The sequence below is a fragment of the Neurospora hispaniola genome (genome assembly GCF_033458365.1).
Source record: "Neurospora hispaniola strain FGSC 10403 chromosome Unknown B0T23scaffold_8, whole genome shotgun sequence".
Lineage (NCBI taxonomy): Eukaryota > Fungi > Ascomycota > Sordariomycetes > Sordariales > Sordariaceae > Neurospora > Neurospora hispaniola.
The window spans coordinates 172,837-188,403 of NW_026944413.1; the positions used below are offsets into that span (position 1 = coordinate 172,837).

The window sequence follows — 15,567 nt, forward strand, 5'->3', positions numbered from 1 at the left end:
ATATGTATTTAACTTTTAATCTATTATATTTGAATATAACTAGTTAATCACGCTACTATACTTCGGACGAACCTTATCTAATCTATATAAGCGAACCTTTCTTTATAAGCTTGTATTCTTTTATTAGGGTAAGAGTGAAACGGTAAATAAAAGGTTTCTATTTTTAAGTTCTATATTAATATGATTTTATACGCCCTAATTATACTTTTCAAGTATTTAATTCAGTATTTTACCAACCTAATTACAATCCCTCATATTTTACTATAGACTTTAATCGGTCAATAGAATATTAAGGCTCTATATATAATAATACTACGAGTATATTTAATCTATAATTCCCCTACCCGAATAAAGGAATAACCCTAAAATCTTACTACTAACTTTATAAAGATATTTGTCTAAATCTTTATTTTCTATTTTACAATATCCGTATAAATTTAGTAATTAAATTCATAATCTAATTGAATTCTTAGGAATCTTATTTATTCGATTAATTAAAGTATTCTGTTCCTAAATTAGAGAGTTTCCGTCCTTAGTACCCTTGTTTATATAACATATATTAAGTCTCTTTTATTTACTTTAAATTCTATACTTCCTATCCTAATTTATTCTAAATATATTTCCTATACTACTTATAAAGTCCGGTAATTCTCTTTAATAGTACCCGCTACTACGATAATATTAGTATTATCTATGAAGCCGACTATAATTATATTTGGGATTATTACCAATTTCCAATATAATGGAGTAATAAAAAGAATAAAAAGGATAAGTAGAGGGGGGAGCCTTAGAATTTATTTACTATAATAATATAGGGGCGGAATATTCTATCGTCAAAGAAGGGAGCGCCTCTTCTACTTATAACGAAGCTTGCTACCTGTTTAATAATCTACGTTGGGGATTATATTTCCTATTAAGTATATAAAAACTACTTGTGTTTAATTCTATCGAATATACCCTTCAGATTGAGGAGTATGAAAAATATTATAGCCCCGAATTTCTAGGCCGTATAGACCGCATTAACAATTACCCAAACTATATACTCTACTGAACAGCGTAAATCTAGAAAGACTGCCGAAACCGGAAACGCCGATTTCTAGTCGAGGAGTGCTCCAAAACGAAAACCAATAACGGAAAACGACTTAAGAGGGTCGTTTACGTCCTTCACAATATCCTATAACGAACGTACCAATAGTATTATGTTATTATTACTAATAACTATTGATAATAATACTCGTAAGTTTGAAAATAATGTTTGTAACCCGTTCGCGGAAATTTTAATATATAACAACTCTAAAGCTATATTTACTATAAAAATTTCAGAAAAAATCGAAAAAGATAATGAAATATTAAAGATATTTATTATTAAAGCAAGTAAGTCCGCGGATTATAATACCGTTTCGACCGAAGACCGACGCTAAATTCGAAAACTATCTTTAAATTCGTAAAGGTATATATTAGAAAAAGTAAATCCTTATAACCCGAGGCTAATAAGGTTAGAACCGACTAATTCATTACTGAGAAGGATTTCGATAATTTAAAGAAGGATATTTTAGAGGAGATTAAAAAGGGCGCCTAGGAGGTACCGAAATATTAGGCCGATATTATAACGAAAGCCGTCCCAAATAAGATCGGTATTACCCTTCAATAATTACCTATTATTATTACTAAGAAGTTTATTCCTTCTAATTTTGAATTGTAGTTTATAATTAAAGGAGCGATAATTACCGCCGAATTTATAAATTATTCGAATGAAGATATAAGGATAACCCTAACTATAAATTTAAGAAAGAAGAGACTTAGTCTAATAGTCGGTATAATTATCAGAATATTAATAACGGAAGATTACATTATTATATTTAACGAATTGATATACAATTAATATTAATAAAATTAAATATAAGTTAAAAAAAATTGGTCTAAATACTTTTAATATTATGAATACTATGAATATCCTAAGCTTCGTCGCCGGCAGAAGAGGTTCCCTCTTCTTCATCGACGAGACATCCCGCCCCTACGCTATTACCGTAGGTGCACCCCAAGGCTCCCCCCTCTCCCCTATTCTATTCATTCTCTTTATTACCCTATTATATTAAAAGTTGGCTATAATCCCGAATGCAATTACAATCGACTTCGCAGATGATACTAATATCGTTGCAGTAGCGCGTACTATAGAAGAGAATTACTAGAGCCTATAAGCAGCGTAGGAAATATATTCGGAATAAGTAGGAACGAGAGGTATGGAATTCGAAGCGAATAAAACGGAACTAATATATTTTACGCGGACGAGGGTACTAAGGACAGAAACTCTCTAATTCGGGAACGTAGTATTTCGACTAATAGAATTTACGAAATTCCTAAGGGTTTAGCTAGATTGTAAATTCAATTACCGGATTTATACGGAAGCGGTGAAATAGAAAATAAAAACTTAAATAATTATAATTACTAGGCTAATAGCGAAAATATAGGGTTATCTCTTTATTTAGGTGAAGGAAATATATATTAAATATATTTGTAGTATTATTATATATAGAATTCTAATATTCTATTAACCGACTAGAGTCTATAAGAAATTAAAAGGCATGGTAATTAGGTTAGTAAAATATTATATTAAATATTTAAAGATCATTACCGGGGTATATAAAGTTATATTAATATGAAATTTAAAAATAGAAACCTTCTATTTACTATTCGACCTCTACTATAATAAAAGGGTCCGAACTTTTAAAAAGAGGTTTGTTAGGACGGATTAAATTAGATTCGTCCGGGGGACTATAGCCTAGGTTATTAATTGTATTTAGACCCAACAGGCTAGAGGTTAAATATTTATTGATAAATTAGAAAGTAGTATAATGAAAGTTCGGTAAATTAAAGCGTAGGTACCGACGGAGAAGTTATTAGTAATAGTAGCCGGTCCCCCCCTGGAATTAGAGTCTCTACTACTATTATTATTAATCTTGGGACCGATAGCCGCTAATTAAAAGGAATAATTAGAGGATATAACGAATTAGAAATAAATATCATACTATAATTATTATTTAATAATAATAGTAATTAACTTAAATCGCTAGTATAAATTCATTATTGCTGACTTTACCTTTGAATTTGGTAGAGAAGTTATTTAAGAATATATAGTTGGTATAAAGAAGGAAAATGGAAAATGATGGATATTAGAGGAAGAAAACGATGAGCCGTACTTATTAACTAAAATAAAGTTCCCTCCTAATTTAAGTTAGGATAAAAATTATTAGCCTTTAGGCTTTCTTCTATTGGAAGAGAATATTAGATATTTTAATACCTATCTACGTATATAGATTCGAGAAGGAGACCTTCGCTTATATAGTTCTAAATTATTTTAATATGGATATTCTTTTGCAGTCGGACCCTAAAAATTAATTAACTATAAAAAATGAATTTCAACAATATTGAAATAATATAATCAAAGTTAAGAGGATTCTATTTTGAAAATTCAAGTTAGAGAAATTAAAAGAATATAATTTAGTAATTGAATTCGAAGAGAAGTAATGTCAAGAATTTATAAAATACTCCTAAGAAAGGGAAAAAAAATTTTATAATATTAGAATAATTAAATATAGGAACGAGGAAGGGATAATCATATTAACTATAGGTGCTACTTAAACTATAATTATAATAAAAACCGAGATACTACTTAACGAAGCGTTTACCTATATTTAAAAAGTTATTCGAATAGCGCTATTATACGGGTTTAATTCGCAATAACCTTATAACGCTACTAAATCCAATCCTTATTTATAGTAGAATAGTTAGGAATATCGACGGCCATTAAACGACTAAGGGAAGATTCATTATTATTAGTACCGGAAATTATATAAGTAGGAATAGTATTATTATTAGTCTTATACACGCTAACTATTTATATAGTTCGCCCTGTGGGCATACGGTACTGCTTCGTTCGTAATCGGTGGGAAAAACCGTGCTGTGATAGCCGGATGAAAACCCTCTGCTTCGCTATCGCTACAGCGCCGTATTAGCTCTATACTGTCCCGTTTTCCTTCCTCTCGGTATAACCTTACTATTATAACCGAGGTTATAAACTTTTATTGTATATGTAATCGACCCTACCCCGATTAATCGCCGCCCTCCTTCCGTTTTTCCACTATTACTTCCTTATAATTAGTAGCCTTTTATCCTATTTTTCCTTAATTATATTATTCCGGGCCGCTTAAATTATTTATAAAGGAAATTTCAATCCGGCTCTCGTTTTCCTTCCCTCTTTCCTTTTTTATATTATATTATTACTTCTACTATATTGTATCTATATTTCAATCGAATCTACTATTATCCTATATCTATATTTAATCCAACCTAATATTACTACTATTATATTATACTGCGTAAGAAACCTCTTAGCGCCGTGAAGAAGACGTTTACTTCGAAGGTATTGGAGGTTGCGGCCCCCCCTAATAAATTGGAAGGTAAGGTTATAGCGGAGGTTATAGTAATTAATACCGGCCTTGCTAGTTCGTTTTATAATAATACTCCGGTTAAGCCTATTACTTTCGAAAAGGTTAGAAAATATTTATTAAAGGAGATATAAGAGAAGAAGGGCGTTACTATAGGATACTTCTAACCTCCCGAATCTTATAAATAATATAACTCCTATATTTATAATTTGTAATATATTTTTTTTATAATTTATAATAATTTAGCCGGCTTCTAATTTACTTTTAATTAGGCCTAATATTTTTAAAATCCTTATAAATCTCCATTTAGTTTTTATAATATCCTTATATTTAATTTTTAAAGTAATTCGCCCTAATGTCCTTTATTGTAAATATTGGTTGTAAAAGAGGATTAAGGAGTATTCGAACGTTGAATTTACTCCTCTAATATATATTTTTATTAAGTCCGCTATAGTATTACATAATTATAATACGGCCTAAGGTAATTTTAAAATTTTCGTTGGTAGGGTATAGGTTATACTTATTATATAAATTTTAGCGGACTGTATTAGTACTAATCCTTCATTTATCGGCAATTATCCGGCCTTAGATTTTATTACAGTAATTAAATTTCTATTAAAGAAGAGGAAGTTTATCTACATTCCTATCGATACTTCTACAGATTTTACTCTACTCCGCAACGATATTATTATAATTCGTCTTTATATTATAAGGGTTAAGGAAATTGTCCGTACTCTTTCTAATAAGGTTAATTTAATTATTATTAATATTAAACGTATTAGTAAGGGTATAATAACAATCCGTACTAAATAGAATAATTTTAATAATTACCTTTCTATTATAAGTATTTTACAATATCTTTGTATTGGCCCTATTACTAATTCCTTTTATAAAATTTTTTGGTATTAAGTAGATTATTTATAATATTTATAATTGTATTTTGAGTATAGGTTCGGTCGACGATACTATTTTTATTCGGCCTTATTACAATATAAAGATAGTATTTAATAACATTCCTCCTAAGGCCGACAAGGGGAATTTTAGTATAAAGGATAAACTTTCTAGTAAGGAGGGTAAAGTTAGCGATAATGCTAATATAGTGTTGGTCGTCGGTAATGCGGAGTAGTTAGTACCCTATTATCCTTCCGGTTTACGTATAATTTAATTTTTTTCTGGGGTTATTATTTTTATATTTAGTATATATTTAGTCGGTTTCCTATCGGTTCCGATGCAATCCCGTTCCGGTTAAGTAGTTTTTAATTTCGGCTGGGTTTCTTATATATATAATTAAATTATTTTAATTTATACTTCCTAATATTTTTTCTATTTCCCTTGCTCTTTTAATTTTAGTTATTAATTCATATTTTTATAACCTTCCTAACCGTAGGGCCTATTGTAGAATTTATTTAATATTTATTTCGAGTTTGTTATAGAGTTCTTCTTTATTGATTGGTTATATAAAGGTGTTTTTGCTTTATAATTAGGTCTATTCCATTTCCCGGTATTTTAGTATAAGGTGTTCGAATGTTTTTTTCTTTATATTGTATTAGTAGTATAGTATTATTACTTCTAGAACTTTTCTTTCGAATAGAAATACCTATAGGCCTATTTTCCCGGTTTTTACTTATATTAGCAGGGAGTTTATAACCTTCAATAAATAATATAACATAGGATTTTCGTCCGTATTAGGCTATATGTAGTACTATAGTATAATTCTATTAAATTATGTACGCACTTTTATAATATTTAAGCGTTTCCTCTTCCTTATTATTTCGGCGACCTTTATATACTATTTTACTATTTATTTTCTTCTTATCGCCTCTTCTAACTACTTTTCCCTCTCCTCCGGTATAAATTCTTTTACCTCCCCTTATAATACTAATATATTTTTAATTAGGGTTTATTATACGGTCTATTCGGCTTTTACTCTACTATTAATCAGCGCGAGATATAATAATTATTATACTCTTTAACTCCGGATTTCGGCTGCTATTTATATTAGTGTACCCCGTACGAAGGCTATTACTAGGGAGTACGCTAAATGTTCTTTAAATATCCGGACTCTTTTATTAAAATAAAGGTCGAAGGGAGGGTAAAAAGTTTCTATTTCGAGGCTAAAGGTTAATATTATTTTGTACGTACCGGATATTACCTATAGGCATTTATTTTAGATTATAATTAAATTGCGTACTAATTTATATAATTCTCCTATCGGTTTTATTAGGGTATAGTAGGTTAATGCGCTATAGGTTACCGCTATTCGGATTACTTTAGTATAAACTTCTTATACGTATACGAGGCTATATCCTTACGTCTTTACTGCAATCTATATTAGGGCGAATACTTACGTTAATATTTTCTTCTTTATTATTTGGAGGTATATTTTATAAGTAAATTTGCGGTTGAACTATATATTTAAAAACCTTACCGATTCTATAGGTATTAATTAGTAGCCTCTTAGGTCTACTATTTCCTACTTTAATTAACGTATTTATATAAAATAAATAAGTTCCGACTTTACCACTTCAAATTTTATTCTTCTTTTTATTACCTATTTATAGTAGATCTTCTATATAGCTACAAGTTTTTTATAATTCTTCTATATTAATTTTAAGAAGGTAAGGATATTAGTATTATTAATAAATCCTATTATTATAATACCTTTAAACCTTTTTAATACTTTATATAATATAGTTGTAAAGAGGAGGAATGAATTAGGGAGAGGGGGGATTCTTATAATACCCCTACGGCTATATAGAATTCCTTTAATATTACCCTGTCGAAATAGAAGCTATTTATTCTATCCAATAAGAAATTTATAATTTAGTATAAGAATTATATTAATAATCCTTTTTCTTAGAACGTATATAGGAGCTACCTATAATTTACATAATTAAATACCCCCTTAAGGTCGAAGAGGAGTAGCGATATAATTATTCCTAATTCTTAAACTATATATACTATTTCTATTAGTACTTTTATTACGAATTCTATTAACCTTCCTTTCCGGTTCCCTGTCTAACGCTCGGGTAGGAGCCTATATTCTTACATTATAAATACGAACCGTTCTATAAATATAATTTCTAATACCTTCCCTATATAATTTAGTAGTACAATAAGCCTTTATACACTTACGGTCTTTTATTGTACTACTATTTTACCAGGGTTTTTTAGGATTATTATTTTAGTATATCGCTATTACACTAGAAATAACCCAAATATAAAACTCCCCGTTATTACTACGGTTAATACTTCTACTAACTTCCGCCCGCACGTTTTAAAAAGTTTATTAGAAATTTAATTACTTCCTAATACCTTATTAAATATTATACACCGTAGCGTTCTTATTACATCATCGGTACTAATTATATAATTTATTATTAATTAAGACTCCCTTTCTATATACCAATCCAGTAAGTAGCCTATTAACATATCGACCGCTAGGAAGAACCTCTCCGCTAAAACTTCAACCTTATCCTTATAATTTTTTAACTCTTTATTATCTCCTTTACAGTATAGCACTAGTATTTTAAGTAATTCTAACAGTAAGTAATTACGAATCCTTCCCTATTATTCTAATATTTATAGCCTTTTCGAATCTCTCGATATATTTTTTATAAATATACGCTATTTCTTCATTTACACGAACTATATAGCCTTATTCTATTTCTATTTTACTTCGTCCAATTTCTATCTCCTTATTAGTATCCTTCTTAATCTCTAAGCGTAGGCTATCCTCTTTATATACTTAACCGCCTCCTTTATTGAAACGTACTTCAACTATTCAGAGGTGGATGACATTCACTATCTCAAAGGGGCTCATTCATAACCCGCATCCACCGAACGGACTGTTGAGGGACGGTTCGTTTATAACCAGACTCCCGTACAAAACTTCTCTATACTCTAATTAGTCAAATACGTAGCACGGTCCTACAATTAATTAAGGCATCTTACTAAGCCTATTTTTAATTAATTAACTCGCTCATAGTATTTCTAACAGTCTTCGATAGGATGTACTAGGTCTTTCTATTTCTAAATAACGGATTAGCTAACGGGTCTAGCAGACGGCTAACACATATACAAATACCTAACACCCACACTAGCCAACCGTTCACATTACAACTAAAACCTCCCGCTATTCAACTTCGACTTTTAACCTTCTACCCAATACCAATATTATTACTATAATTCAATCTTTATTACTTTACTTACCGCTAAATAAATTATTCTAACGTTTATAAACGCGTATTACCCAAAGGTAGAAATTTTCTATTCCAGTAAATAACCGGCAGGCGAACCGACTAGCGACCGACCGGTAAAACAACCCGCGTAGGGTATAAGAATCTCACCTCCCCCCAATCTCGAATTTCAAATTCTCTCCTCTACTTATTACCAATCTAAAATTCTACCCTCGAAAGAAAGGTAACGAAAACCCACAATTAGGTATTACCCTAAATTTAATAATAAATATAAATCCCAATTTTCTAAATCAATACTTTACCTTAAATTCGTAGTATTAACCCTCGTAAGACTATTAAAGCTAATAATAAACCAATTACTCTAGAACTAATCGAAATTTATATTTATAACGAAATAAATTATTACATTTTTAAATTCTAAAACGACCAGATTATTTCAATATATGTATAAACTACTAGATAGACTATTCTACTAATTACTAATCTACAACTCTACCCTCGAAAGAAAGGCAATAAAAACCTACAACTAGGTATTACCTTAAATTCAATAGTAGATATAGATCCCAACTTTCTAAATCCCGTCTATTAAACGAAGTTAGTTCTCCCCTTCTTATTTATTTACTTATTATTACTAACCTATTATCGTAAGTACGGAAGATTTTCTTTTCTATCTAGGGGTTTCTATTCTCAATATTTCCTTCTATCTAAAAGTTTCTTTCTTTCTAGGGGTTTCTTTCCTTTCATTATTATAAATGTACCTACCAGATATTGCAAAACATATTATTAATACAAGTCCAACCCCGAGTTTGCTAATAAGCGAGATCCTACCAAGTTTGTGTAGAATTACAGAGAATACCGTAACAAACAAACGGAGGTAAATATCCATCAGGTCATTTATTACTGTCCCTAGCGTTCCCTTTGTTAGCCAACCGGTGTTGTCCGCTTAACAGTAAATCCTTCAAAATACGTAAATCCTACCAATAGAATCCCAGGACGCCGCATCGTCCCACCACCTGCGGGTGAATAGGATGCCCAGCAATAGGTAATACCACGATCCGAGCCGCGGGGGGTTGCGGGTGCGACTCGGGCAGCATCGGTTGGCTGGCCCATTGAACAACTAACATTCCATCATCTCTGCCCAATAGTCACCTACCGCAATCCGTACGCGGCAGAGGACTCGCCGAAAGCCTTCGGCACAAGCTACGCCACTTTCCTCGCAAGGGTCCAGAACCTAAAGAACGAGGGATACACACACATTCAGGTGCTAAGAGGAGGAGGGTACCAGGGGGTGAGGGTTGCCCGAACAGAAACACCGGACCCGGACGACGAACCACTGCCATACGCGGAAGTGTTCGGCTTGCCGGGGTCAGGGGGCCTGGAATAGGATAAAGTGGTAACACTTTGGAAGGAATAGGGTTTTTCCAGCCCACGGCCAGAGAACCTGGCTTACGAGGCTTTTTCCCCGTATTTACGTACCTATGCCCAGTCACCGTCGCGGGCACGGCCCATTATCTAGTTATAGGTAGAACTTAGCCGAAAAATGCATTCATTCATTCATTCATTCATTCATTCCATCATCAACAGGCTACTCGCCGCAAAAAGAGAGATGCTACCGAGCTATCCCCTCCTCCCAACCGACCACAACCGGCACAGCGACCGGTACAACAACCGCTACAACAACCAGTACAACAACCGCCAACTCCTCCCCAATTGAGACCGTTACTACCTCGACCTCAATATGAATATCGTGAGGAAGAATTCGATGAGCTGCCAGAGCGAGAACCTCAGCCATTTCTGCCTATAGCACCACCGATAGCACTACCACCGATGGCACCCCCTATGCCAATGCCGCGTCAAAGACCCCTAGCCCCGGCCCCGGCACTTGCCCCAGCACTAGTCCCAACACCGGCACTACCTCAGCCAGCACAACAATCTCGCAGAATCATTAATATTAATAGATAGCTTTAAGATCGAAACCGCATTATACGTTCAATCACTCCTTTTTTTCCTACAGGCAAGAATTCACAAATATATCTAACATAATAAATACCTCAAATTATAAATATAGTTAATTAGACTTTGCACAGGACTCTCCTAATACTACTGTAGCCCACCGCCAAATTAACCAAATTCGGTATAATCATCGTCATCGTCGTCGTAACGGCCAACCAATCTCAATTACTCCTTCCCTCAACAATCAAAGACAATATAATAGGGAATCCCTCCCCGCACCCACCCCATTCCCTACAGGTACCCAGTCCTACCTAGAAAAGCGGGACTGCAGTTGGATGACACTTGACATTGAAAACCCCGTTTTTACCCGCTAAATTTCGTCTTTCAAATGCATGTAACATCCCCTTAACTTAATTGTTTTTTTCACTCTTTTTTATACGGCTATTTGTACCCCTTTTATACTACTTATTTGTAGTTATTTATATATTATATACTAGTACCTACGATGCTTAATACCCTAACGTATGGAATTTTATTTAAATTAATTGATTTTAATTATTTTTAATTGTTAATAATTAATTTAGATACCCGGTAATATCCTTCCGATTATATAACCGACTATGTAATTAACTATTTAATATTATTATTATTATGATTTAAATATTTTATTAATTACCTTCGCTAGTGAGGTATCTTTCGACTACGATATTGAATAGGAAGTGCTTATTAACGACCCTATTTTTAACCTCCCTCTCTAATCCTTATTAGATTATACTTATTTTAAAATTATTAAAATGTATTATTATTACTGTTTTAGCGTTTTAATTTAGCGAAGTTATAAATGTAATAATTTATAAGTGTTAGAGATATATAGTAAGCGATAGAAGATAGTCCTACGATATAACTATACCGAATATTAAGAATACCCTAACAATAACCCCTATAAAAAGTAATAGATTATATTACGAAAGATTATACGAGACTATCCCTTCCGGATAGTATTATTAAATTTGAAAATTAATAATTATAATTAGATTATTAGAGCAATGGATTGTATATATTGTAGGCATCCCCCTTCTTAAAATCTTTTTGTATATATAATATTTTAAAGTTAGGGTACTAATATTGATACGTAGGAGGATATTATAGGTTTCTTTAATTAATAGGATTTATTAATACAGTTTATTTATACTATTATTCGATAGTGCTATCTTAAGTTTTATTTTACGTATAAAGATTTCGAGAATATACGATAGATATTGCATTCTAATAATAGGGACGGCTATATAAATATTTAAACCTTTATTAAGAAGTTTAACAACGATAAGTCGATTAGGTTTAAGAGATTTGAGTTTGATTACTATAGAGACGAGGAGGAGGAGGAGGAGGAGGAGGGAATTATATTACGTTATGCTCTTTAATTAACCCGCGTTTAAAAGAGGATATAGTAGCGATACTTTTATATTCTTTTATTTAATATTATATATAAGACTAACCGTTACTATGCCCTATTAGTATAGGGGGTAATATTTATACCTAAAAAGACCTCTATACTAGTTTTTTAAGTAGTAATTAATAACGAGAGGGAGGAGGGATTTATATAATTAATTAAGAGAGTTGAGAAGGTAATTAAAGAGTTAGGAATCCTACCGCTATGGGTTATTATTATTAATAGAGATTCCTAATTAATTAGTACGATTAATTGTATCTTCCTAGATGCTTAGCGGTAGTATTGTATATAGTATATTAATTGTAATATTATTGATTATTTTAAAAAGGATTGGGTCTTTATGGTTGTTAGTGATGGAGAGGATATTATTGTTAATAATAACGCTATTAATTATAGAGACGAGAGTAATAGTGAGGGGTCTAATAGCGGAGAGTCTAGTAATGAGAGTTCTATTTTATTATTATTGCGGTCTCTTAGAAGCGAGGTAATTATAGTTGATCAGGGAAATATAAATAACTTTTAGCGACTATATTAATTATATTAAAAGGTTAGGACGGCCAAGTGAATTTGGTCTGGCTTGGGACCGCTGCCTACTAAGGTTACTAATATTAGATTAGCGCTATTTTATTTATAGTAGTATATAATTTACGCTACTTTTGTATTGGATTTTGAAGTTGCTTGGTTTTTATTTTATTATTAATTTGAAGGAGTTTAGGAGGTTGTTATTAAATAGATTAGATTTAATTTTATATTTTATAAAATAGAGTAGGTAGGCTGCTATATAAGGAATTACTTTAATTATAGTTAATATATTATATCGTTAAATAAATTTAATAATAGTTTATTAAAATTATTTAACCTCTCGGCTTATAGCGGTCTTGTTGAGTTTTATAAGGTTTATAGTATTTATATATTTAATTATTATATATAATTTAAGGAAAAGATGAGTATTGTTATTTTACGAGTACGGGTTAGATAGGTTAGTAATAAGTGGATAGGTACGACTCTGTTGGAGTTAATTACTTAGGGGTTGGATTTAATTGAGAGGTAATATTATTAGTTGAAAGCGAGCCTCCTTACCCCTAGATAGCTAGTCGGTATAGATCTGGGACTTTGCTTATATAGTTTCCGTACCTAGTATAATCTCCCTTATGCTTATAAAATAGAGGTTATCTTTAACGAGGATAGGGAAGGTGGCGTCCTAATAGATAAAGAAAATATTTATCTGTTTTAGCACCTTCGTTAATGATGTGTAAGTATTAATTAACCTTATTTTGTAATTGAAGCTTCCCTATACTAATATATATTATAGGATATAGTAGATAGATATTTATAATTTCGCTTAGTAGTTTAGGGAGTCCCTAAGGGTCGCCCCTCTAAATAGGGTGGCCCGTTTAGCGATAAGGCTATCTTACTCGTACCTACTACCTAGAGTAAGTAGGCTAGTATTGGTAGAAAATCTAAGAATATTGTACTTATACAAGCTTTAGTACGGTGTAATGATTCCTAGTATGAATTGGGACCTAGTATTAAGGAGATGGATGTTGGTGACGCCCGTGTTCGTGTTTAGAGTGAGGTGTGTAGTTGTATTGAGGTAGTAGATGATGGGGATGAGGATGATGAGTTGGGGAGATATTGGGAGGCGAGGGTAAGAGAGAAGGTAAGAGAGGAGGCGAGATATGAGGTAGCTATTGAGATATTGTCAACTTTCTCCCTCTTTGAGATAGAGTTTATAGAGCTGTTAGATGTTAGTATTTAGAATAGTCTATAATAATTCAATACTATAAAAAGTATTAATAGATTATTATAATGACCGTTTCAATAAGTTGGGTAGGGATGGCTGTCTTGTGCCATGTTTGGAGATATTAAAAAACTCGAAATTACTAACAAAGACGGCCGGTATTATATGTCAGCTGTCATCTGGTGGGACTGGGTACCTGTAGGGAATGGGGTGGGTGCGGGGAGGGAAGCCCATATAATACTAACATTTACAACATAGATAACAATATAGAAAATAACAATCTCAACCTTGGCTAGAACTATAATCTAAATTTAAATCCAAATTTAAATCCAGACCCAAACGACTATTTCTTTTGCCTACTATATAATATTGCCCGGGCTATAGCAAACAAACATCTCGAATTTAGCTTTTATAAATATTGCTAGCTAGGTGCACTATATAGTAATATCGACCTCGAGAATAAGTTCTATATACGTTATCGAAGGGTATTTATATAGGGGTTATTCTTTGATATCGACGATAATAAAGAAAAGGAATATTGTAATTTATATTGTCGTAATCCCTCTCCACCTTTCGATAACTATAGACCACTATTACCCCATCCTCTAATATAATGTTGGGTATATTGTACTCCTATTCTACAAAATATTCCACCCGATTTTAAATAACCCGTACTACTTTCCCCGCTACAATTTCGACGATTTCCTAGATTTGCCGGTATTGAATTTAAATGGGACCCGCTATATTAAGGACCTTAAGACCTCCCTATAAAAACTATTCCTAATATTGACTTCAATATAATTAAAATATTTAAGATAGTTTAAAGAGAAGATAACCTAGAAAAATATCCCCGGTATAAATAAAGATAGTTTGAGATGTATATTATTAATAATTATTATTGTATATATTACAATTGTAACGATTAAAGAATTAATGGGGATCCTTATTATTTTAGTAATAAAAATAACTTTAATTTCGGTAATATACCCAACTTTCTTCCAAAACTCAATTAAATCGAAGAATAATTTATTGTACGGGTATATATTTATATTAATATATAGGTTATTAAAGGTTCCTAGTATAAATATTCCGGTCACATTATCAATTTCCTCCGTAATATTAGTTATATTTATTACTAATTACTTTTATTACTTTGGGACTTCGATATTATAATTCTTCGGCCTCGTAAAATTAGAAATAAACCCTATATCGCCCGACGAATAAAATAGGTTATAATAGTTAACCTAAATAAGTTTTGTATTTGGTTTAACTACTTAAAAGCTAGTTACTTTAGATACTAAGATATTAAAATTATCGAGGTCCGGTTCTAAGAATTAGTAGTACTTCCTAACGGTAATATATATAATGATTTAATAGTCTATAGGATCGACCCTGATAATTTCCCGGATAATTAGGATTTTAATTTTAAAGAAGAAGAAAATGAAAATAATAATACTTTTTAGCTAAAGGTCGTAGTATTTCCTAATTTTATAGCCAATTAGGTAGATATAGAGTAATTTTATTAATAATTAGGGGGAGAACAATCTGCTTAAAGCCCGGGTAATATACTAATTCGACCCGCCCCCGGCTAATACCCTCTAGCTTAACCTTTTATTAAACCTGGCCTATTATGGAACACCCTAATAAGGGAATAGAATAGATTTTAATGTATCCTATTATTAATATTCCTAATTTTCTATTCCAATAGAAAAACCGACTTTATTAAACCCTATATATAATCAACCGACTTCGATGAATATATTAAATATATATTTAAAT

The 15,567-nt window shown here is 31.6% G+C and overlaps 1 protein-coding gene across 1 annotated transcript; it reads left to right on the forward strand.

Moving 5' to 3' along the window:
* Positions 1-9,782: 9,782 nt before the first annotated feature.
* B0T23DRAFT_325241 (uncharacterized protein) lies at positions 9,783-10,028 on the forward strand (the record flags this gene model as incomplete). Its single annotated transcript, XM_062835492.1, has 1 exon — positions 9,783-10,028. A coding segment is annotated over one exon (246 nt), but the record flags the coding sequence as incomplete, so codon positions are not given.
* Between the last annotated feature and the right edge of the window lie 5,539 nt (positions 10,029-15,567).